Source organism: Mus musculus, chromosome 16 (assembly GCF_000001635.26).
Source record: "Mus musculus strain C57BL/6J chromosome 16, GRCm38.p6 C57BL/6J".
NCBI lineage: Eukaryota > Metazoa > Chordata > Mammalia > Rodentia > Muridae > Mus > Mus musculus.
The window spans coordinates 91,683,988-91,706,501 of record NC_000082.6 but is presented as its reverse complement, the minus strand read 5'-3'; the positions used below and the strand labels follow the sequence as shown (position 1 = coordinate 91,706,501).

The following is a 22,514-nucleotide window of genomic DNA, read 5'->3' as shown; positions in this document are numbered from 1 at the left end:
GTGCCGAGGACAGCAGGGACAGCAGGGTTGCCAAAGGCTTGTGGGCCAGGCACCCTAACCAACTGGGGGACACCAACTTTGATGAGAGAGATCTTATTTCAAAAAGAAGGATTGTGAATGGTTGAGAAGACACGCCACATGTAGCGCTGGCTTCCACATGCCATGTGCATGGGTATGTACACCCAGATACACATGAACACATACATACAGCCAAATGGCTTTTAAAATACCAGCAACAAGACAAAGCCCCGATAGGCAGGGTGAGTCCTTTGAGGTGTTGGAGATGGAGCCCCAAGGCCTCGTGCTTGCAGTCATGTGCTCTGCCATCATCTGCATCCCCAGTCCAGCAGGAAATGAGCACTGACTTTTGGGGCCTAGCTGTAATGTGTTCTAAATGATGCTCTTTCCTGGTTCTGTTTATAAGTCAGGAAGGTGGATTATAGTCCAGGAGTGTCGGAAGTCTATGGAGTAGACAAGTGCTGAGAGTCTTTGAGGACAGAGCTGGGATTCGATGTTTCCTTAGGGGTGGGTGGGTCCTCTAGTGCAGCTGTGGTAGAACATGGCTGTGTTCCTAGTACTTAGGCCAGAGACAGGATCTAGAGTTCAGGACCCGGGCTACAAACCAAGGACCTAACTCAGAACAGCCTCTAAGAGTGACCACCACTGGGGTTAGAGCGTCTCAGTGGTGAAGAACACGGGCCTCTCTTCCAGAGCGCCTGAGTTCAGTTCCCAGCACCCATATCTGGCAGCTCACAACCATCTGCAATTCAGCTTCAGGGGGCCCGACACCTCAGGCTTCCATGGACGTGCACATATATGGCCTGCAGACACAGATACATGCACACATCCATATAAAAAATCTTTAAAAAATTAACAAATGACCACCAAAGTTATGAGCCCTCGGTGAGCGTCCTGGCCACACTCACTGCAGAATGAGGCTGTTCAGCTAGAAGCTGTTGTTTGCAGCTCCAGCTTTTTATGGGCAGAGGCTGCTTTCAATACATTTCCGGAAACTGCACTGGGAAATCTGAGATTCAACTTGAGCGACTGTGCAGTAAGACTCAGCATTCAGTCATTGCGATTGCGTTCACCTGAATCTTGTTCTTTTACCAAACCCAAGTATGTGGTTCCAAACGACCACCAGATGTGAGCACCGTTTCACAATATCAGTGACACTTCAAAACTGGGCTCCTTCCACCTAGCTTAGACTCCTTTTTAAATGTTCGTTTGTTTGTTGTCTGTATGGGTGGAGAGGTGACGAGCAGGCAGGGTGCATGTGTAGAGCTTAGAGGACCACTTGTAGTCTGTAGTCGGTTCTCTCCTTCCTTCTGCGCGTGGGTTCCATGGGTGGATCTTGGCCGTCAGGCCTGGGGAGAGTGTGTGTTAGCACGGAACCATCGCCATAGCCCCAGCTGCTCTCAGCTCTCAAGGCTTTCCGCCAAGCTTAAAAATAATTTCATTCACTCAAAATTGGGCATATACTTTCAACTCTGTCCTTTATTCTTAGTGTTCATGTAGCGACCATTGATCCTTATTTTGTTTGTTAGTCTTTCTAACATAATAAGCATTGAGCATCTACCGTCAAAGCAAGGCCCCTTACCAGTTAGTTAGAACCTCTGGAGGCCAGCCCTTGAGAGCCCTTGCTGCTTCCTGAGGACTGGGCTTCAGAGCCCATCCCCCACACTCAGCAGCCTTCAGATTCCTGTCACTCCAGCAGCAAGGAGCATCTCGCCCTCTTATGGGCTCCTGTGGTACTTGAGTGCACACATATACATAAATTATAAAAATAAATCTTAAACTCTTTTTTTTTTTTTTGGTTTTTCGAGACAAGGTTTCTCTGTGTAGCCCTGGCTGTCCTGGAACTCACTCTGTAGACCAGGCTGGTCTCGAACTCAGAAATCCACCTGCCTCTGCCTCCCGAGTGCTGGGATTAAAGATGTGCGCCACCATGCCCAGCTAAAAATAACTTAAAAAAAAAAAACTTTTAGATTCTTAAATGTAGTTTTATTGCCCTTAATGTTTTTTGAAGGACTACATGAATGGTGTGTATATGTAGATGTGTGTGCACATGCATATGTGATTATATATATGCCCTGTTTTTATCACCTCTCTCTCTCTTCCAAGATAAGGCTGTGTACCCACAGCTGGTCTCAGATTTGTCATTCTTTTACAAGTGTGGGGATTATGTCATATGAATAACATTTTGATAAAATATGGCAGACTGAAATCTTATGGTGGGGAGATATTGCCTCCCCAAAAGCCATATAAGTAAAATATGCGTAGATGAACATGAGAATAGATAGGTCTACTTTAGTCTTTTTCATATATTCACTTTATTACCTATGAGGCCTTAGGTAAATCAATTACTATTCTGTACTTAATTTAATAATCAGCAAAATTAGAAAAATAGTATTAGGTAGATAAAGAGGAAAGAAAGAAAAAAACAAAATGCACTTCTTCTGCAGTGTTCTGAACGTGGGTCACTCCTGAGGTGGTGACCTCAGAATGCAGGGGTCTCTCCCTATGGCAATCACTTCTACACTGGACACACCAGACATGCTCTATTCCTATCTAAGTCTCTTTAAGCTTGGTGCTGTCTGCCTGGAGATAGCAGAGATGCTACAGTTTGAGGGTTCAGTCCCACAGAAGTGCCTTCATTTGTGGCATGGTCACTAGTGTGGGCCTTCGGGACTCTGATAAGAGTTCAGGTTTCCACTTCAGGCTTGTTTAGTTTGTAAGAGTGGCTGAGTGAGCGAGGACAGGGAATGGAGAGACAGATGCTCAGTGGTCAACATGTTAAGTTTTAAGAGCACTTGTTGCTCTTACAGAAGACCTAGGTCTAATTACCAGAACCCACATGGTCGTTCATAACCGTCTGTAACTCTAGGTCCATCCAGGGAAACTGGTGCCCTCTTCTGACCTCCAGGAGCACCAGGCATGCACATGGTGCATGCACATAAATGCAAGCAAACGCTGCTGCATGAAATGCAGAACTGCAGATAATACATTTACTGGCTTACTGTAACGGAGATTAAAGGATACAAATAAACAAATGAAATACATAGGACAATGTCTTTTTCTCTTGGAGGTCTTTGGTACTGGCGCACGCCTTTACTCCCAGCATTCGGGAGGCAGAGGCAGGCAGATCTCTTGAGTCTAAGGCCAGCCTGGTCTACAGAGTAAGTTCTAGGACAGTCAGAGGTACACAGATAGAAGGGCGGATGATAGACAGACAGACTGATAGATAAAAATAAAAACTGAAGGTCTTCATATCTGCCAGCAGGCAAAACATGTCATAGCTTTATGGCTCCAAGACCAGAGCAGCAAGATCAGAGCACAGAGAGTCAGGGACTTTGCTCTCTGAAGCTTGCTTCTGAACTGACACACCCCAGCAATAAAAAGATCGTATTTTACCTTCACTGAGCAGGCAACCAAGGACAAAAGGTCCAAATTCTTTGATGAAAGATACACTTATCATCATTTAGAAAATAAGACAGGCAGTGTGAGATATGACCAGGAACCAAGGGTGAAAGCAGATCTATAAATCATGCCTGCTCCAGAGAGTGTCATAAAGAAACACTCCTCCTGTTTCAGCCCAGCATTTTCTCCAGGGTGGGGTGTAGGCTCCGCCTCCCCACCAGGTGGTGTTAGTCTCTTGTGCTGCATGGCTGACTGCTTTGTGAGCAGCTCTTATGGAAAGCGTGGTTTACAGAAAGGATTGCTTTTAGTGGGAACAGCACCACAATTTATTTGAACAAGGATTAGTGGAAATGTGAAGAAACAGCTTCCTGGGCAGGTCATACAGAACGCTCACTTTTTAGACTGTCATCCCCGTTTGAGGGTTTGCGGGGCAGGGATGTTATTTCTTTGTTTAATTTAGAGACAGGGTCTCACCATGTAGCCATGGTGCTTGGAACTCACTATGTAGACCAGGTTGGCCTCAAACTCAGCGACCTGCCTGCCTCTGCCTTCCCTGCACACCCTTCCCCACCAGGTACTGGGATTAAGTGTGTATGTCATGATACCCAGCTATATGTTGAGCTTTTAAAACTATATTGGGAATTTCACTGTTTTTCTAAGTGCAGTGGAAGGCATCTGAAATACATGAAAATAACATACAACAAAAAACAAGAAAATGCTGAGACTTCGTCACTTCATAAAAGTACTCTAGAGGCGGCAAACATGAGAGGGGGGATCCTCAGCATTTTATTAGACAGGCACAGTAAGAATGTCACATGTCCAAGTGATGGGCTGTGGACTCGGAGTCAAGGATGGCCAGCGGCTGTTCTGGCGGCAGGTGCTATTGCTCAGAGCCACTGCCTGACAGCCCAAGACTGTAAACGCGTTCACCAGCTAAGAACGGACAAATACTTCCAATACTTCTATGTGGCCCAAGCCATAAAATAATAAAAGTGAAAGCTCCACCACGGTCTCCTAAGCAGGACAGGGAAAAGCTGTTTAAAACTCAGGGGAGGTGCGGCCTTCAGCAGCGCACACACTCAACAAACCTGGGCCCCTGCGGCTCTCAGAGTCTGAACCACCATCAAAGAGCAAACACAGGCGGGACCGAGGCCTCCCCGCACATATGTGGCAGATGCAGCTTGACCTTCATGTGGGGCTATCCCAAAGCTGTTGCCTGTATGTAGGGTATATTCTACTACCTGGGCTGCCTTGTCTGGCCTCAGTGGGAGAGGAAGTGCCTAGTCTCGCAGAGACTTGAAGTCCCAGGGTGGGGGATACTCAGGGGATCTCTGCTCCCTCAGAGGAGAAGGAGAAGGAGGGTGGAAGATGAACTGTGGAAGCGGGTAACAGGGAGGGGGCCACTGAGTGAGAGAGAGGGAAAGTGAATAAGTAAAAAAAATTATACAGAGAAAACCCAAGGTGGGGCTCAGGGTGTGCCCTCTGCTGTTTGTACATACACTGTGTCTTACACATGTATTCACACATTTTAAATATGAAATGATATAAAAAAAAAGATCAAGTGCAGAGTCAGGCAGAGCTGGTAACTGTTGAGTGGCCACGTGATGAACGGAAGGTAGAAGAGAAACAGGACCTGTGAGAGCGAGCGAGCGGGGACTGGTCAGGAGGAAGGCAATGTGTGTGACCTGTGTGTGTTTTCTGGTCAGCCCCACCGCTGTGCTTGACCTTCTGTGTGCTTCCTGAGTGCCTGTGGACAGAAACAGGGACAGAAGAGACAAAGGGAGGACTGCAGCAGCTTCGGCGCCCACGGTGGGACAGACGAGGTACTAATGGAACTTATTAATGAGCTCTTTCTTCTTGTCCTTTGTCATAATAGTTCATAAGCCAGAAAAGGTGTCATGGACGGAAGCTGCTGGCGTCATCCGGGACGGAGTCCGAGCCTGCACAGCTCTGTATTATCTTTCTCAACTCTCTCCTGGAAAGTCTGTGCTGATCATGGACGGGGCAAGTGTGAGTCCCAGTTGATGTTGTTTAAAAAAAAAAATTAGTCCAATATACCATAAACATGGGGACTGTAGAGAAGTTGTCTACAGATGTCCTTCTTTTCTTTGTTTTTTTTTTTTAAAGATTTTTTATTCACGTAATATATGAGTACACTGTAGCTTTCTTCAGACACACCAGAGGAGGGCACTGGATGCCATTACAGATGGTTGTGAGCCACCATGTGGTTGCTGGGAATTGAACTCAGGACCCCTGGAAGAACAGTTAGTGCCCTTAACTGCTGAGCCATCTCTCCAGCCCCCTGTAGACGTCCTTCTTTGTCATTAAATCATTAGATTTCTTTTCCATCCTCCCCTTTTATCCTTGTAGACAGCTTTTATAAATAGTACGTAAGAGTTAGACTTCCTGTGGCTACTGCTGACTACTCTGAACTCACCAGTAAGTTTAAAAGCAAGGCAAGATTTTTGTTTCTCTCTTGTTCTTTCCAACAGAGATGATCACCCCCCAAGGCTTACACACTAGGCCATTGCTCGGCCAGTGGGATTCGTCCCAGTCAGGCCATTTTATTCATTACTGTTACTCTGAGTGAGAGTTCATGAGCCTATAGAGTCATCTAGAAGCCTCCACAAAGTCTGAGCTCTAACCCCTTGATTATGCTCACCTCGTAAGAGTCGTGGTATCCATCAGATGGACCGCAGAGAAGCCAGACTGGGCTCACATGAAGTGTTTTACATGTCACAGAAAAGCCCTAAGATGCTACATGTATGATCAATTTTTAAAAATGGGGAAAAAAAAAGGCAGAGGCAGGCGGGTTTCTGAGTTCGAGGCCAGCCTGGTCTACAAAGTGAGTTCCAGGACAGCCAGGGCTACACAGAGAAACCCTGTCTCAAAAAACAAAACAAAACAAAACAAAACCAAAACCAAAAAGCAAAAAACAAAAAACAAAAAACAAAAAAAACGGGGCTGGTGAGATGGCTCAGTGGTTAAGAGCACCCGACTGCTCTTCCGAAGGTCTTGAGCTCAAATCCCAGCAACCACATGGTGGCTCACAACCATCTGTAAAGGGATCTGATGCCCTCTTCTGGAGTGACTTAAGACAGCTACAGTGTACTCACATATAATAAAATAAAATAAATAAATCTTTAAAAAAAAAAAACAAAAACAAAAACAAAAAAAAAACCCACAATTTTAAAAAATGGGGCAGCCAGGGGCTGGAGATATGGCTCAGTGGTTAAGAGCACCGACTGCTCTTCCAAGGTCCTGAGTTCAAATCCCAACAACCACATGGTGACTCAGAACCATCTGTCAAGGGATCTGATGCCCTCTTCTGGTGTGTCTGAAGACTTCAACAGTATACTCACATAAATAAAATAAATAAATTTATGTGACTTATTGTGTGTGGTTAGTCTAACCTCGCAGTTAGGAGGGAATCAGCTTGCCCTCCTAAATTGGAGCAAATTATTTCTTTTTTTCTATTATGTAATGTTTTAAAATATATTAAAGTAATACTAAAGAATTACATGTGTTAGCTGGGCATGGTAGCACACGCCTTTGATCCCAGCACTTGGGAGGAAGGCAGATTTCTGAGTTCGAGGCCAGCCTGATCTACAGCAATGAGTTCCAGGACATCCAGGGCTACACAGAGAAACCCTGTCTAGAAAAACCAAAAAAAAAAAAAAAAAAAAAAAAAAAAAAAAAAGAAAGAAAAAAAGAATTACATGTGTTAAATGGTCTATGAAGTAAATTAGCTGTGCCCTCTCACCTTTATCTTTTGATATGTATTTCCACACAGGCATTTGGCACAATAGCCATTCAGTTAGCCCACCACAGAGGAGCCAAGGTTATCTCAACAGCACACAGCCTGGAGGACAAGCAACATCTTGAAAGGCTTAGGCCTTCTATAGGTGAGTTACATGTTGCAATACTCAATACAGACCATGTAAGACATGAAATCCTACAGGGAAACCAACGCCTGCACTGGTAGCCAGACATGATGGCTCTTGCCTGCAGTCCCAACACTCAGCAGGGTGAGGCAGGAGAATCATGAGTTCAAGGCCAGCCTAAGGTACCATTGAGATCCTTCTTTAAAAAGGAGAGGAAGAAAAAAAAGAGGAAGAAAGGAAGGAAGGAAGGAAGGAAGGAAGGAAGGAAGGAAGGAAGGAAGGAAGGAAAAACTTACACAGGTAAAACAAAGTACAGAATCCCAAATAAAAATAAACTTTAAAATGCTCTTAGCATCTGAGCTAGCCTCAGCTTTCCTCAGGTGATGCCGTTCACTACTGGGGTTTCTCATTACTGGTGTCTGTGCATTTGGTTTCCCAGGGCCTCATGTGTGCTGGGTAAGGGCACTACCACTGAGCTACATCTTCATCCCCTATTTAAGATTCTAAACCTACATTTTTTTTCTTATTTTACATCTTCAGTTTTTTTCTTCCTTGTTCTGTTATTACCAACTTAACCAAGTTTAAACCAAGTCAACTTTGATACAATTTAGAAACACAGGTTGTCTCTATTTTAGCTGATAATCAATAGTTCTCAGCCGTGAACACTGCCTGCCTTGTGCAGAATGCAGAGAAGCAGACCCATGTACACATAAACACAGGCCAGCTACAGCTGAAATGTGCAGGTCATGGTGGAGGCTGGTAAGCTCTCGGAAAGGTTGAACAGAAAAGAAGAAAAGTATTGAGGCTAGGGATAGTGGACAGAAGAACAAGGAAAGACTGGAATGAAGAAAGTAACAGAAAGTAACAGAGAAAAACAAGCAGAGCATGAGGGAAGGGCAGTCAGGAAAAGTCATGTGAAATGTGACTTAAAGCCCTTGGCAACTAACAGCGCTTTCAGAGTCTAACTGGCTTCTTCTAGATATAACTGAGCAGTGGTGGGTGGCACAGGCCTATCAATCCCAGCACTGGGAAGGCAGAAGCAGGTGGATCTCTGAGTTCAAGGCCAGCCTGGTCTACTGAATGAGTTCAATGACAGCCAATGCTGGGGGCTGGAGAGATGGCTCAGAGGTCAAGAACACTGACAGTTCTTCCATATATCCTGAGTTCAGTTCCCAGCACCCACCTGGTGGCTCACAACCATCTGTAATGAGATCTGATGCCCTCTTCTGGTGTGTCTGAAGACAGCTACAGTGCACTTATATAAATAAAATATTTAAATAAATAAATAAAGACAGCCAATGCTGTTACAAAGGGAAACACTGTCTGGCAAAACCAAAAAGGAAGAAGGAAGGAAGGAAGGAAGGGAGGGAGGGAGGGAGGGAGGGAGGGAGGGAGGGAGGGAGGGAAAAGATATAAACAAGACAAAGGACTGGACTAAGACTTTAGTCCCAAGTTCTTTCTGTTGCTGCTTTCTGCATCTGACAAAGATAAACAGAGATAGAAGCAAGGTAATACAGGAGCTAAGGGGGAAAAGCTGGAGATTGAAGATGTTTGAGAATAAAACTGGGGGGCAGGGAGATGGCACGGTGGGTAAAGCAGTCACCACTCAAACATGAAAACCAGAGTTGAATCCCAGAACCCATGTCCTGTAGTCAGCACTGGGAAGTAGAGGCTGATGGGGTCCCTGGGGAAGCTGGCTACATTAGTCAGGCTGAATGACAAGACAGCGTCTGTGGGAAACCCTACCTCAGTCAGTACACAAGTGGATGGGCCAGTGGGTAAAGATACATGCCACCAAATGCCTTCCCTGGGACCCACGTGGTGGGAAGAGAAAAGCTGTCCTCTGCTGTGGCACACACATGAGAACTTGTACACATGCACACAATGAATGTAATACGAAACAGTTGGGGTTTTTGTTTATTTTGTTTACTGCAGAACAGTTGAGGATCATTTCCACTGTAGACTTTGGGCCTCCATCCTCAAGTGCATATGAGAGCATGTTCACCTATAAACATTTGCAAATGTTCATATACACACAAAGAGAAAGTGGAATGGAGGTGCCAATTGTAGTTCAGTAATAGACTCCTACCTATCATGTAAGAAGGCCTGTGTTCCTCTCTCTGGCATGGGAAGATGGGGAGAAAGCTTAGGACAGAGGTAGATAGCTACGACTGTGTTCTTGAAAATGTTTGCCTGTTGGCTAATTCTCCCCCTACAGGATTACCCAGCACCTTCGTGTAAAGTTTTTGTTTACAATTTATTTTATATGCGTGTATGTATGCCACATGTGTGCGGGTGCTGTTCCAAAATAGGGAACCAGATCCCCTGAAGCTGGAGTTTCAGACAGTTGAGAATTGTGTGACAATGGCACCAGGAACCTGGGAGCTGATCTCAGGTCCTCTGGAAGAGCAGTATGTGCAGTGTAAGCCATCCCTGCACCCCTGCTTCTGCACTCTCACCCTGCAGCCCTGCTTCTGCACTCTCACCCTGCACCCCTGCTTCTGCACTCTCACCCTGCACCCCTGCTTCTGCACTCTCACCCTGCACCCCTGCTTCTGCACTCTCACCCTGCAGCCCCTGCTTCTGCACTCTCACCCTGCAGCCCCTGCTTCTGCACTCTCACCCTGCACCCCTGCTTCTGCACTCTCACCCTGCACCCCTGCTTCTGCACTCTCACCCTGCACCCCTGCTTCTGCACTCTCACCCTGCACCCCTGCTTCTGCACTCTCACCCTGCAGTCCCTGCACCCCTGCTTCTGCACTCTCACCCTGCAGCCCCGTACCCCTGCTTCTGCATTCTCGCCCTCACCCTGTAGCCCTGCTTCTGCACTCTCACCTTCACCCCTGCTTCTGCACTCTCACCCTCACCCTGCAGCCCCTGCTTCTGCACTCTCACCCTGCACCCCTGCTTCTACACTCTCACCCTACAGCCCCTGCTTCTACACTCTCACCCTGCACCCCTGTCTGTACTCTCACCTTCACCCTGCACCCCTGCATTCCTGCACCCTGCTTCTGCACTCTCACCCTCACCCTGCACCCCATCCTTGCCCTATCTTACCACCAAGAGTCACAGATTGCTGTTAGACTCTGCCTGTAGTCTGAACAGCTCTGACAAACATTGTCCTCACCGAGGTACTAAGAACAAAATGAAATAGAATTATATCCTCATTAGTTGAAATTCTGAAAATTTTTTTCAATTCTCAGTATAGTTCTATTGTACTATTAATATAATTCATTTTCCTATTGCTATAGTTCTTTCAAGAGCTAAGAACATAGCTCCGTAGAGGTCTGCTTTTTTGCAATTGATAAGGTCCAGGGTTTATCCATGTCCTTCACTTAGCACGCAGATACAAAAAAGTGTGTGTTTGTGTGCGTGTGCACACGCACATATGCAATAAGTGAAGCCAATCAAAATTAGCTTGATTTTTACCCTATCTCTACCAAAACCAATCACATTCCTGTTCCTCACATTCAGGGCTGTTATCCATTCCAGGGAGCTAGAGGAGCCAGGGGAGGTGGGTCCGTGAGTGAGAAGGGATGAAATGATGAGTGTCACAGTGTACAGACACAGGACGCATCTCTGGTTCCTGGGGCTGGCAGACTGTCCCGTGCTCAGAGACAGCTGACTCTGTCACAGGCCAGCCTCGGATGTTTTCAGCCTAGTGGAGCTGCCAACCCAGATTGAATTCCTAAAGAAACAGTTTAAGCAGGATTGACTTTTTCCTTTTAATTTAATAATTGTCGAAACTTACTAGCTGTTTTTTTTTTCCTTCCCCCCAATCTGTTTGTGTTGATCGCAAAGAAAACAGTACAATTGCTTCATTTCCTGTCCTTTACAGCCCGTGTGATTGATGTGTCTAATGGGAAAGTCCATGTTGCTGAAAGCTGTTTGGAGGAAACAGGTGGCCTGGGAGTAGATATTGTCATAGATGCAGGAGGTGGGTACCTGAGAACCGAGCAGATGCAGGAGGTGGGTTCCTGAGAACTGAGTAGCCTGTGTGATATTTTTAGTTAGATAAATTGAAGAAAAGGTTTAACTAGGAACTAATTATTACTGCACTCATAAAGTTGGATGTTTAAGGATTTGTTTTTAATTAAAAATTATTTAAAGTCTAACTCCTTCCCTGATTCCCATCCTCAACGCTGTTCCTCTGGAAGAGAGCACAGGTTTTAAGCCTTAGGCACTGAAGCTTAAACAGAACAGGGGAACCCTGTGAGAAAACCGTCATCAGGATGAGTCTCCACAGAGGGTCGCTACTACTACACGCCTGCCCAGCATTCCCTAGGCACGGGTACTGCATGGCTGCCCTCTAGTGGACGGCTGACCTCTGTACTGCTATAGAGGGAAACAAGTTTGTCCCATCTCTTTGTGAGCTTTTACATTTAACTTGAAGCCATCTCACACCTAGTCGTGCACATGTGGCGGCATCACTCCTCCTGAAGAGTCAGCGTTAGGAGCCGCACAGTGACTGTACTTGTACTCTGTTGTACTGTAGCCATTCTGTGTGGGCCTCCCTGATGTTTGTTTTCCAGGATTGGAAGCTGACGTATGAAGTCGTCAGTGGCAGTGTATACTGTACATCAGTGTGCTCACTTCTCACGTGTGGGCTTCAGTGCATGTGACTCTGTCAGTTAATGAGACAGCACTTCACCCCGTTGTATGAAGCCAGGCTGCTTAGAATTATCATGAGACATACCTTGCTTGCTTCCAAATAAAAATTTATTTTGCATTTAATTTTAATTAAGTCTAGAGTACATTTTGGTATAGTGTAAAACCAACTAAGTTTGCCTTTTCCAAAGAAAAGTGTTTCTTGCTATAAAACTGACTGATAAATAAAATAAATTGTCAGATTTTTATAAATTCTCTTTTTTCTCTTTTTTACTTACTCATTTGTAAGTGAGATTATATAGTAAAGATGATGAACCAGCTGTAAAGTTACATCTGCCACATAAGCATGACATCATCACACTTCTTGGTGTCGGAGGCCATTGGGTAACAACAGAAGAAAACCTTCAGGTATTATCAGAAATAGTAAAGCCTTGCTATTACACCAAGGGAATGCCATTAGCAAAGAGCAGCATAAGTTCTAATTACACCCTGGGCTTAAAAGAATGGAGCTTCTTTTCTGTGTTAGGTATGCACTGGTCAGATTCTATCCAGCAGGGAAGTGGTTCAGTTAGAATGAGTTACAGTTGTATTTTTAAATTGTATTTCATATTACACTTTTATGGTTGTGTACACGTGTATATGCAAGAGAGGCCAGAGGTAAACATCTGGTCTCTCCCTCTATTGTTCTCCACCCTATCTTTTGAGAGAGGATCTCTCACTGAGTTTAAAGCTTGCCAGTTTGGCTAGACTGGCTGGCACCAAGACCCAAGTATCCTGTCTCTGCCTCTCTAGCTCTGGGATGACAGCTGTGCTACTGCACCTGGCATTTTACATCTGGGATGACAGGTGTGCTGCTGCACCTGGCCTTTTACATCTGGGATGACAGGTGTGCCTCTGTACCTGGCCTTTTACATCTGGGATGACAGGTGTGCCTCTGCACCTGGCATTTTACATCTGGGATGACAGGTGTGCTGCTGCACCTGGCCTTTTACATCTGGGATGACAGGTGTGCCTCTGTACCTGGCCTTTTACATCTGGGATGACAGGTGTGCCTCTGCACCTGGCATTTTACATCTGGGATGACAGGTGTGCTGCTGCACCTGGCCTTTTACATCTGGGATGACAGGTATGCTGCTGCACCTGGCCTTTTACATCTGGGATGACAGGTGTGCTGCTGCACCTGGCCTTTTACATCTGGGATGACAGGTGTGCTGCTGCACCTGACCTTTTACATCTGGGATGACAGGTGTGTTGCTGCACCTGGCCTTTTACATCTGGGATGACAGGTGTGTTGCTGCACCTGGCCTTTTACTGGGTGCTAGCGTCCGACCTTGGGTCCTTGTGTCTATGCAACAACTACATTGGTAGCTTGAGTCATCTCCCAGACCCTAAAAATTTTCTTTCCAGTAACCTTATAACTGTAATGAAATAATTATAAATAATACTATCATAATTTTATAACCCAAATTGATATTCCTGTATGTCTATATAGATGAATTACCTCCCAAGGAAATATTTTTCAACAGAATTCTAATTGAATGTTTATATCATAGCTAATATATAAGTACTATAATAATATACCAGTCCAGACAAAGGTGCCTGACAGTAGTGGGCAGAAGGCACACAGAGAAGCTATCAAACACATTACCCCATCTCCCCCAGATGCCAGATCGGCCCTGCAACTGCCCTGTTCTATCTACTTCATCACAGCATAGAGAAGGAAACCTAAGAGTTAACTAATGGCAGGTAACTACTGGCTGTTTAAGCTTGTAGCAAGTGCTATGCTTCCTACAATGTTTAATTTGTACTAAAGACTTTGTAGTCTGAGCATCTTTGTGCTGTTCAACTTAATAGTGGTTGCTTTGTCTTTGTCTCTTCTATAAAGTTGGATCCTCCAGATAGCCACTGCCTTTTCCTCAAGGGAGCAACGGTGGCTTTCCTTAATGATGAAGTTTGGAATTTGTCAAATGCACAACAGGGAAAATATCTTTATATCCTTTTTTTGTACTGACTTGAATTTGAATTGCTAGCTTTGAATTGCCTTGTACTCATAAATTCTTTCAATGTAACAATAAGAAATGATAATTAGCTGTGAACTTTCCTTGAGTCTGTCTGACAGTGTGACATGTATCTTGTATTCATTTAAACATTAAGTCTATGATGCCTGAGTAATGTAGCTCCATTTCACAGGTGAGAGGCTACTGTTGGGTGCCCAGTGGTGCAGGGAGCAAGAGACAGAGTCATAATCACACCACAGGGTCTAACCCCTTCTGAATGGGAGATAAAGAATGAGACAAGTGGAAATTTTTCTTTTGCTTTTAACCTGGCATTACCTGATACCTAAATTGGTAGCATACTTAACTTTTATGATGGTGCCACTGCATAAAATATTCCTAAATGCTTACAGTTTAATTTTATAAGTATCATAATGGAACTTTTTTTAGAAGTTTATTTATTTATTTATGTGTATGTCTGTGTACCTAGTGTCCAAGGAGACCAAAAGAGGGTGTCAGGTCCCCTGAAACTAGAGTTACAGACACTTATGGCTCACTTGAGAACTGGGAACCAAACCTGGGTCCTTTACAAATACAGCAAGTGATCTTACCAATGAGCCTCTCTCCAGACCTTCTTTTTTTCTTTTTTTAAGATTTATTTATTTATTATATGTAAGTACACTGTAGCTGTCTTCAGACACATCAGAAGAGGGCATCAGATCTCATTACAGATGGGTTTGAGCCACCAGGTGGTTGTTGGGATTTGAACTCAGGACCCTGGAAGAACAGTCAGTGCTCTCTCTCTCTCTCTCTTTTTTTTTTTTTTTTTTTTTTTTTTTTTTTTGGTATTTCGAGACAGGGTTTCTCTGTATAGCCCTGGCTGTCCTGGAACTCACTCTGTAGACCAGGCTGGCCTCGAACTCAGAAATCCGCCTGCCTCTGCCTCCTGAGTGCTGGGATTAAAGGGGTGTGCCACCACCACCCGGCCAGTCAGTGCTCTTAACTGCTGAGCCATTTCTCCAGCCCCTCTCCAGATCTTCTTATTTATTGTTATTTTTCTTAATATGGATATACTATTGATTGCTAGTAACATAGTATGTTAGTTACATTTTTGTTGCTACGGCAAGCACCATGACCAAAAGCAGTTTATGGAAGGGTTCAGTTGGGCCTACAGTTCCATAATGGCTGGGAAGCCTTGTCATCAAGATAGGTGAGAGAGAGGGAGAGAGAGCGAGCAGTAAGCAGGGATGAGGCCAGGCCATAGACCATCAAAGCCTGCCCCGGTGAAGCGCTTCCTCCAACAAGGATGCACCTTCTAAAGGCTCCATAACTTCTCTAACACCAACCGGGGCTGATTCTTCAGACTCAGGAACCGGTGGGGGACATTTTTCATTAAAACTGCCACAAATAGATGCATATTAACTTGTTTTTTTTTCTCATTTTTGAAACAAATAAAAGAATTTATGGAAACAAGTTGAACCTGTTACCAACCGGATCAACTGATGAATGTTAACTCCCTGTGAGAGCTGAAATGCTGACTATACCGCGTGCATAATGCTTAAGTGAAGAAGACCATGGCACCCCTGACCAGCTCCGTGCTGACTGGCTGGCTGGCTGGCTGGCTGTCCTTACCACTCGCCTTCCAGCGCTTGTGTTCCTGTCACACCTCAGATACTGCTAATCATCCCGTTGCTCTAGCAGTGACTGACAGTTTTAGTAGCTGTGGTGCCACTTTGAATTTGAAAGTGCAAAGCTATATATAAAGAAAAAGGAGTCCTGCCCAGCATCTTGAATGGTTTCTTTACCCCTCTCTGCTAAGTTGAACCTTAACAATCCTTCCATTTACGTATCTTAAAAGATGTGATGGAGAAGTTATCAGCTGGTGTTTTCAGGTATGCTAAAACAAAAAACTAAATCATCATTTTTCAATTCTCAAAGACATAAAGAGTTTGTATTCATTCCAATTTTATGGTATATCTAGTACTTGTATATATTTTTTTTAATTCACTGTAGACAAATAGCTGTTCTTTCATGTTTCTCAAAATGTGTCTGCTTGTGCACCTGTGAGGATTGCCACAGAGAGAGGATCTTGTGCTTTTTCTCCCCCACACCCCTACCCCCATTCTGTTGTGTGTCTCTCCTTTCTCCTTCCCCTCTAGCCAAAGAATTTGAAATAATTCAGAGCTTGACAAGGTTGTTTAAATTGGGATTTTATATCAATTATAAAGTAAGAATTAGATAAAGGGACTGAGTAGTATATTTTTTCTTTCAAAACCTAAACACTTTTAGCCCAGTGTTGTGGCACACAGCTGTATTCAAGGCACTTGGAAGGCTAAGAGTCATGAGTCTGAGGCCATACTGGGCTAGCTAACAAGACAAACCCAGTTTTAAAAAAGAAAGAAAAGGGGGGAAATTACTACTTCTTTAAGCCACAGAAATATTAATGAATGCATTTGTAATTTCTGTTTGGATTTTTCTTTTTAAGATAGCTATCTAGCTCAGGCTGGCTGACCAGCAACTTGCAGAGGTTCACCTGCCTCTGCCTCGCCAGTGCTGGGATTAAAGGCTCGAGCTGCTTGTGTTAGATAAAGGAAAATAAGCAAATGTGTGGTCTACTGCATCCTGCGTGCTGTGCTCCTCTGTGCCTGTGCCTGACATCTCGAATCATTTCCCTCCTCAGGCCTCTGCTCGATGAGCCCATCCCACTGTATGAGGCAAAGGTTTCCATGGAAGTTGTTCAGAAAAATCAAGAAAGAAAAAAGCAAGTCGTTCAATTTTAATTCTCTTCCCTGATCTCAGTCGGATGCACCCACACCAGTGGGGGAAGCCAGTTTTCTTTGGAAATTGTTGAGAAAAACCAAGGACGATAAAGCAAGATTTTATATTTTTAAGCCTGTTTTCCTGCCACAGTAAGATGTTTGGTTATTTGACATATTTGAAAAATACTTCCAAAATTAATGTGCAAACAATCCAGATAATTTTTTTACCATCTGAAGGGGACATTCCAAAAGCTTCTTTTAGTTATTGTATCTGTACACTTTGCCTCTGCTATAAAATTCTTTCCATTAAGAAAACTGCTTTCAGCAAAAGCTACACTATTCTAGCAAATACATCTGTCACATGCTTTTGCTATACCAAACGTCATTTGATTTTGTTATCAACTTCATTCTCAACACCTTCCTTAACAAACCGTTGATGCCATTATTTTAGCATTTGTACTTTCCGACTTCAAAGTATCTAATCCACTGGCATTTAAAATGTTTTTAAATATTCATTCACTCTGAATTTCTCCGAGATCATACGGAATCATAGTACCTGGTCCTGTAGTAGTGACGGCATTTGCATAGAGGGCTGCGGTGGTCGGGCACTGGGGACAAGGGTGGAAGAGTTGGCCTGCGGCTAGCCTGAAGCTGGCGGACATTTCCCCCTCGTGGGTACTGTGTTGAGCTCGGCCCATCACCGTCTCTCTCAGAATGATATTGCGGCTTCTCACGGAGAGAAGTAACTGCCCATCACCACCAATCAATGTGTTGTTTGCTGTGCATTCATGCTCCGTACCCGGGGCTGACACTACGCCCGCTGCCGAGTTGGTACTGTTAATCCCTTTTCCGAGCCCTACCGGGTGCCGCGCGCCGCCGTCGCGTTCTCAGCGACGCCGACCTCGCAGCAGGAGAGCCGCGAGCTGCGCGCGCCCGGCCGGAAGCGGCCACCGGGAAATCTGTTGGGCGGGGCGGCACGGCCTGGCACGCATGCTCCGTCGGGGCGGGCCCGTGGCGGGGCGGGGCCTCAGGAGCCTCCAGTCCGTGAGCAGCGCGGGGTCTGGGCGGGGCCGGGGCGCGCGGGAAGCCCCGGCAGGGCTGCGGAGCTGCCTCGGTGCTGCGCAATGGCTGTCTCGGTGCCCGGCTACTCGCCTAGCTTCAAGAGGCCGCCTGAGACCGTGCGGCTCCGCCGGAAAAGGTCTCGGGACCATGGTGCCGCCGTGCCCGCCTCACTGCCGGAGCCCGCGCCCCGCCGCGCCGCGCTGGCGGCTGGGCTGCCCTTGCGCCCCTTCCCGACCGCCGGCGGCAGAGGAGGCGCCGCCGCGACCATCGCCCGCAGGAACCCTTTCGCTCGCCTGGACAACCGGCCGCGAGTCTCGGACGAGGCCAGCGAAGAGCCGCTCCGCGGTCCTCAGGGGGCGTCGGGCCCGGTGAGTCTCCGCGTCCCGCAGCCGGGCGTCAGGGGTGGGAATGGGCGCGAACAGCCGCCGCAGGCTGATGTCCTGAGCTGGGGCGGGGGAGGGGGTGGCTGCCCTCTCCTGTAAGAAGGACTTAGGGATGGATACCCAGGAAGGTGGCTCGAATAGTCCTCCGAACTGTGATGGAAAGCCACAGAATCTGCCTTCTCACCATCCTTTCAAGACCTTTTTCTCAGGCACTTGAAATTACTGTGGACTGTTGAAGATAAATCGGGTCAGAATTTACAAATGTTGGTTTTACTCATAAAGCTTTTTTGGAACTTTTGGTCTAAGATTTTTGTATCAGTTATTAAATGCGTCAAAGTCTGGCCTTTCCTCCCGTTTAGATAAGTTCAGGCACAAATCTGCAATGAAACATGGTACTGTATGGATGTGAGCTCCCACTCACTCTCCTGAGAACCTGGTGTGCCAGGTGAGCCCTTACATAGTTCACATTCCCTCATCGCTTAGGTTTTAAAAGGACCACTCTTTTCTTAACCTCAGCTTCTAGATTCTAATGAAGAAAATAACTTGCTGTGGGAGGACACATCATCTCATGAAAGAACTGGCACGGAACTGTCCCAGGTACTTTTAAAAATTACATTTCTAGTTTGTGCCACAATTGTGTGTGTAGAGGCCAGTCCCTCCACTGTGTGAGTAGAAGGATTGGACTCAGGTTGTCAGGCAGGCCAGAAGCAAGTGCCTCTACCTTCTGAGCCATCTCAATGGCTCACTCTAGGAAATACTTTCAAAGGGCTGAATATAATGTATATTCTAATAAACATACTTCTCAAAAGCTTTTCTCTTGAAAAAATGAGTTCCAGGAATGAATTCAAAGTCTGGGACTGAACCTCAGTTTGTAAAATGCTTGCCTAATGTTCAAAGACCTCAGGGCTGGATCCCCAGGAATTCCATGAATTACATGGGACATGATGCTGTACACTTAGAGCTGTCTCACTGGAGTGAAGGAGGGATTGCCAGGCCTTTGATAGCATCCTCAGATGCAGAGACAGTTGAGGCCAGCCTGGGACACATGAGAACCTTCTCTGAGAAGAAAAGAGAAACTTGAGAGTGATTATTTCTATACAGGTGTTTTGATACTAGACATGGGCTCTGGTGGCCAAAGCCTGCTTTGTGCTGGGGATCAAGCTCAACACTTCCCACAAGTTGAGAAACAGTCTGCCCTCCCTTGCTCATAGTTACAGGTAGATGCATTTTTCCCCACTGGGAACAGGCTGAGAGTGCCCAAGATTCATGCTAGTGTTCACATAGTCAGCTTCTCTGACAGGATCTTTGTATGATGTTCCCTAAGGAAGTCCTTCTGGAGTGGACAATACGGACTTGTGCAGCTAGTTGACTATAATTGTTTTTTCTTTGTATTTTTTTTAAAACTGAAGGTAATGTTTTTAAAACCCTTTAAAAGTTCTACCAAGATGGCTAAGCCTAAAGAAAGAGCTGTTGTCTCTATACTATTGTCTCAGTAGTTCTGAGCCTTACAAGATACTTTTTAAATACTAAGAATGTAAGTGGGCTTAGAGGCAGAGGCAAGTGGATCTTTGCATTTGAGACCAGCCTGGTCTATAAGAGTGAGTTCCAGGAGAGCAAGCGCCATGCAGAGAAACTCTCTCTTGGGGGGTAGAGGATGGGTACTGGAAACATTTCTACTTTGCTGTCTGTAGTATAGAAATATGAAAACTCAGAAGTGAGCCAGGACCCTCCAGCCCCGCCCCACCTGGCTTTATTCACTTATGTCCTCTCGGGTCAGTTCTCTTCCTCCGACTCAAACTGTCAGGCTTAGTGGCACGTGCTATTACCCAGTGAGTCATCTCTGTGCTCTGAGACCTCTCAATAGCTTAGTTTTCCTCCCTCTCGACTTGTCAGGTATAATCCATTTTTAATATTAGACCATTCATAAATTTTGACATTTAGCAAACAGGAGTAGAACTGATAAGTCTTTATTAAAAGGTTTTCCTTGAAATAGTAATTTTTGTGTTCTTTGTTTTCCTAAGAGTCAACGTGTATCGTTGTCTGAATCGGACACTTGGTCGTCAGATGGTACTGAGTTACCTGTGGACTGGAGTATTAAAACCCGACTCCTTTTCACCTCTTCTCAACCCTTTTCCTGGGCAGATCATCTGAAAGCACAGGAAGAAGCCCAAGGACTTGTCCAGCATTGTAGGGCAACAGAAGTGACTTTACCCCAGAGTATACAGGTAAGTCTGAAATGAAGGAGCCTGAGAGGAAGGGGTGTGTGTGTGTGTGTGTGTGTGTGTGTGTGTGTGTGTGTGTGTCTGCGTGTCTGCACATTGCAGGTATCAGGACGACAGAGTCTAAGGATCTAGTTTTGTGTCCCAGTCTTTCCTTCTCTGCCTTGTTGCCTTGAAACAGGAATTGTATGAGCTTAGGGCTCATTTTCTTTAGCGAGTCTGGTGGCGTGGTCAGCCCAGCAACTCTCCTGGCTCCACTCTCCTCAGTCCTGAGGTGACAGTCAGGCACAGGATAATCTCAACTTGTTGCCTGGGTCCCGAGTTCCAAACTCAGGTTCCTGTAATGCTGTTAATCCAGCCCCTGTCAACCTAGGCTAGTGTTCAAATGAAGTGTAGAAGGCTCTTTCCTTCCTCAACGTAGCATGAGCTGTTCTTCTGACATGTGCAGAGTCCAGAAGTTGACGTCATTTCTCCCGAAAGGTACTTTCACTTCCTGTTTGTCAGGTTAAGAAGTGCTCAGTACAGCTAGAGACTGGAGATAAAACAGTATCGTAGACAGGCAGTGTCCTCTCTAAACCATCCTTTTCTTAGGTTTTTAAGAAAACATAGACAATTGAATTACAGTAGCTGATGAAGTTTTGCTCATTGTTTGTTGTTGGTGTTTGTGGTTTTGTTAAGTTTGTCGGTTTTTGAGACAGAGTCTTACTGTGTTGTGTAGCCCTGTCTGTCTTGAAACTCACTTTATATACTAGACTAACCTCGAACTCACAGAGATCTGCCTGCCTCTGCCTCTCAAGTGCTGGGTATACTGTGGTTCTTAATAAATTAAATAATAAATGAGTTCTAGAATGGCCTCAGAGTAGTTTAATTGCCATGAAGCAGCTCATGAATGCAGACTAGGTTATAACGGTTTGCTGGAAATAGGGCTTGAGATATATTTCTGGATAAATAGATCAGGACAGTTTGTACTTAGTGGGGTTCACTACTTTTGAGGTTGCATGCCCGGGGGAAGAATGCTCTTCCCGGGGGTCGGGGGGACTTGGTGCTGTCCTATGGGAAGAGTCCTCCATGCACACCCCTCTTCCAATCATCCAGTAGCTCGCCATTGTTCTCAGGGAAGGCAGAGACAGAATGTCCCATCTCCACGAGTGTGCTCTCTCCAGTGCGGGGTCAACACACACTTTGCTGTTCAGAAAGCAAATGTGGGCTGCATTTTAACCTCTTAGCAGTTGCTAAGGTCTCCCTTGTAATTATTGCACTAAGAATTCTTAGACTGGGTGGCAAAGGTGGCTCAGTGGTGAAGATAGAACACTGCTCCTCCTGAGAGAGGACCCACGTTCCCACTGCTCAGAGCTCCAGCTCCAGGCCTTCTACTGGCACCTATAATATACTACAGGCAAACAAAAAATTAAAAATAAAAATCATTTCTGGGGAGTGGTGAGGGTGTTTGAAGCAGTCTTTCCACATAGCCCTGGCTTTCCTGGGACTCCTTATGTAGACCAGACTGGCCTCTCGTAGGCCATCCTTCCTCCTAATTGCTGGGATTAAGGGTGTGTGCCATTTACCCCCAACTAACAAATAAAAATCTTCTTAGAAAATTGATTAGACTAAGTGTGTGATATGTTCAGTGTTTCTAGTGAAATGTCACCTTCGTGGTGAGTAAAAGTCACCTCTTTCCCCACCGAAATTTAGGATCCCAAACTGTCCACTGCGCTGCGCTGCGCCTTCCAGCAGGCTCTGGTCTACTGGCTTCACCCTGCCTTTTCGTGGCTGCCACTCTTCCCTAGAATTGGAGCTGATAGGAAAATGGCTGCAAAGACAAGTCCGTGGTCAGCTGATGAAACCCTGCAGCATGCTTTAATGAGCGACTGGTAAGCTAGCCCAGTCCAGAGGTGAGCCTGCGGGAGCAGGCAGGACGCTGCTGGTGGCTGGGTGTCAGCAGAAGGGCTGATGCTGAGTAGCTTTCTGTGTTTGTGGACGTTGTCAGACACGCAGTGACCAGGACTTACATTTGCTTTTTCCCGACTTGATCATTATCAGCTGTGTAGTACACAGTGTATAACGGATGTCCTGGACAAACAGCAAAAGGTAAGGCTTCCAGCTTCTTGTCAGTTGATGCTTTCTCATCAGAAGTTGTTCATGGTTAGGGACCAGGTAAAAACTGCTTGAAAGAACATCTGCAGCC

General features: G+C 45.6%; 2 protein-coding genes and 1 long non-coding RNA gene across 14 annotated transcripts in view; 2 read left to right on the top strand and 1 right to left on the bottom strand.

Annotated features, from left to right (window-relative positions):
- The window catches only part of Cryzl1 (crystallin, zeta (quinone reductase)-like 1), a 39,907-nt gene extending 22,705 nt beyond the window's left edge, over positions 1-17,202 (top strand). For 2 of the 10 annotated variants that reach the window (XM_030249235.1, XM_030249236.1), the window contains 7 exons: positions 5,297-5,430; positions 7,214-7,325; positions 11,143-11,241; positions 12,202-12,320; positions 13,798-13,903; positions 15,753-15,798; positions 16,587-17,202. In XM_030249235.1, the coding sequence (XP_030105095.1) occupies positions 5,297-5,430; positions 7,214-7,325; positions 11,143-11,241; positions 12,202-12,320; positions 13,798-13,903; positions 15,753-15,798; positions 16,587-16,686 (716 nt within the window). In that variant the 3' untranslated portion in view covers positions 16,687-17,202. Of the gene's footprint in view, positions 1-5,296; positions 5,431-7,213; positions 7,326-11,142; positions 11,242-11,461; positions 12,161-12,201; positions 12,321-13,574; positions 13,659-13,797; positions 14,103-15,364; positions 15,799-16,586 lie in introns of those variants that run through there. The other 8 variants (NM_026994.1, NM_133679.2, XR_003951816.1 and 5 more) reach the window with 7 other exon arrangements.
- Gm10785 (predicted gene 10785) overlaps positions 1-17,604 on the bottom strand; it is a 26,858-nt gene extending 9,254 nt beyond the window's left edge. Inside the window, exon 1 of the long non-coding RNA NR_040389.1 lies at positions 17,222-17,604. This is a non-coding gene — a long non-coding RNA (predicted gene 10785). The remainder of the gene's footprint in view (positions 1-17,221) is intronic.
- Donson (downstream neighbor of SON) overlaps positions 17,570-22,514 on the top strand; it is a 22,077-nt gene continuing 17,132 nt past the window's right edge. The window contains exons 1-4 of one of the 3 annotated variants that reach the window (XM_006523069.4): positions 17,570-18,095; positions 18,627-18,707; positions 20,132-20,335; positions 22,022-22,200. In XM_006523069.4, coding sequence (XP_006523132.1) covers positions 17,790-18,095; positions 18,627-18,707; positions 20,132-20,335; positions 22,022-22,200 — 770 coding nt within the window. In that variant the 5' untranslated portion in view covers positions 17,570-17,789. Of the gene's footprint in view, positions 18,096-18,626; positions 18,708-20,131; positions 20,336-22,021; positions 22,418-22,514 lie in introns of those variants that run through there. The other 2 variants (NM_021720.1, XM_006523070.3) reach the window with 2 other exon arrangements.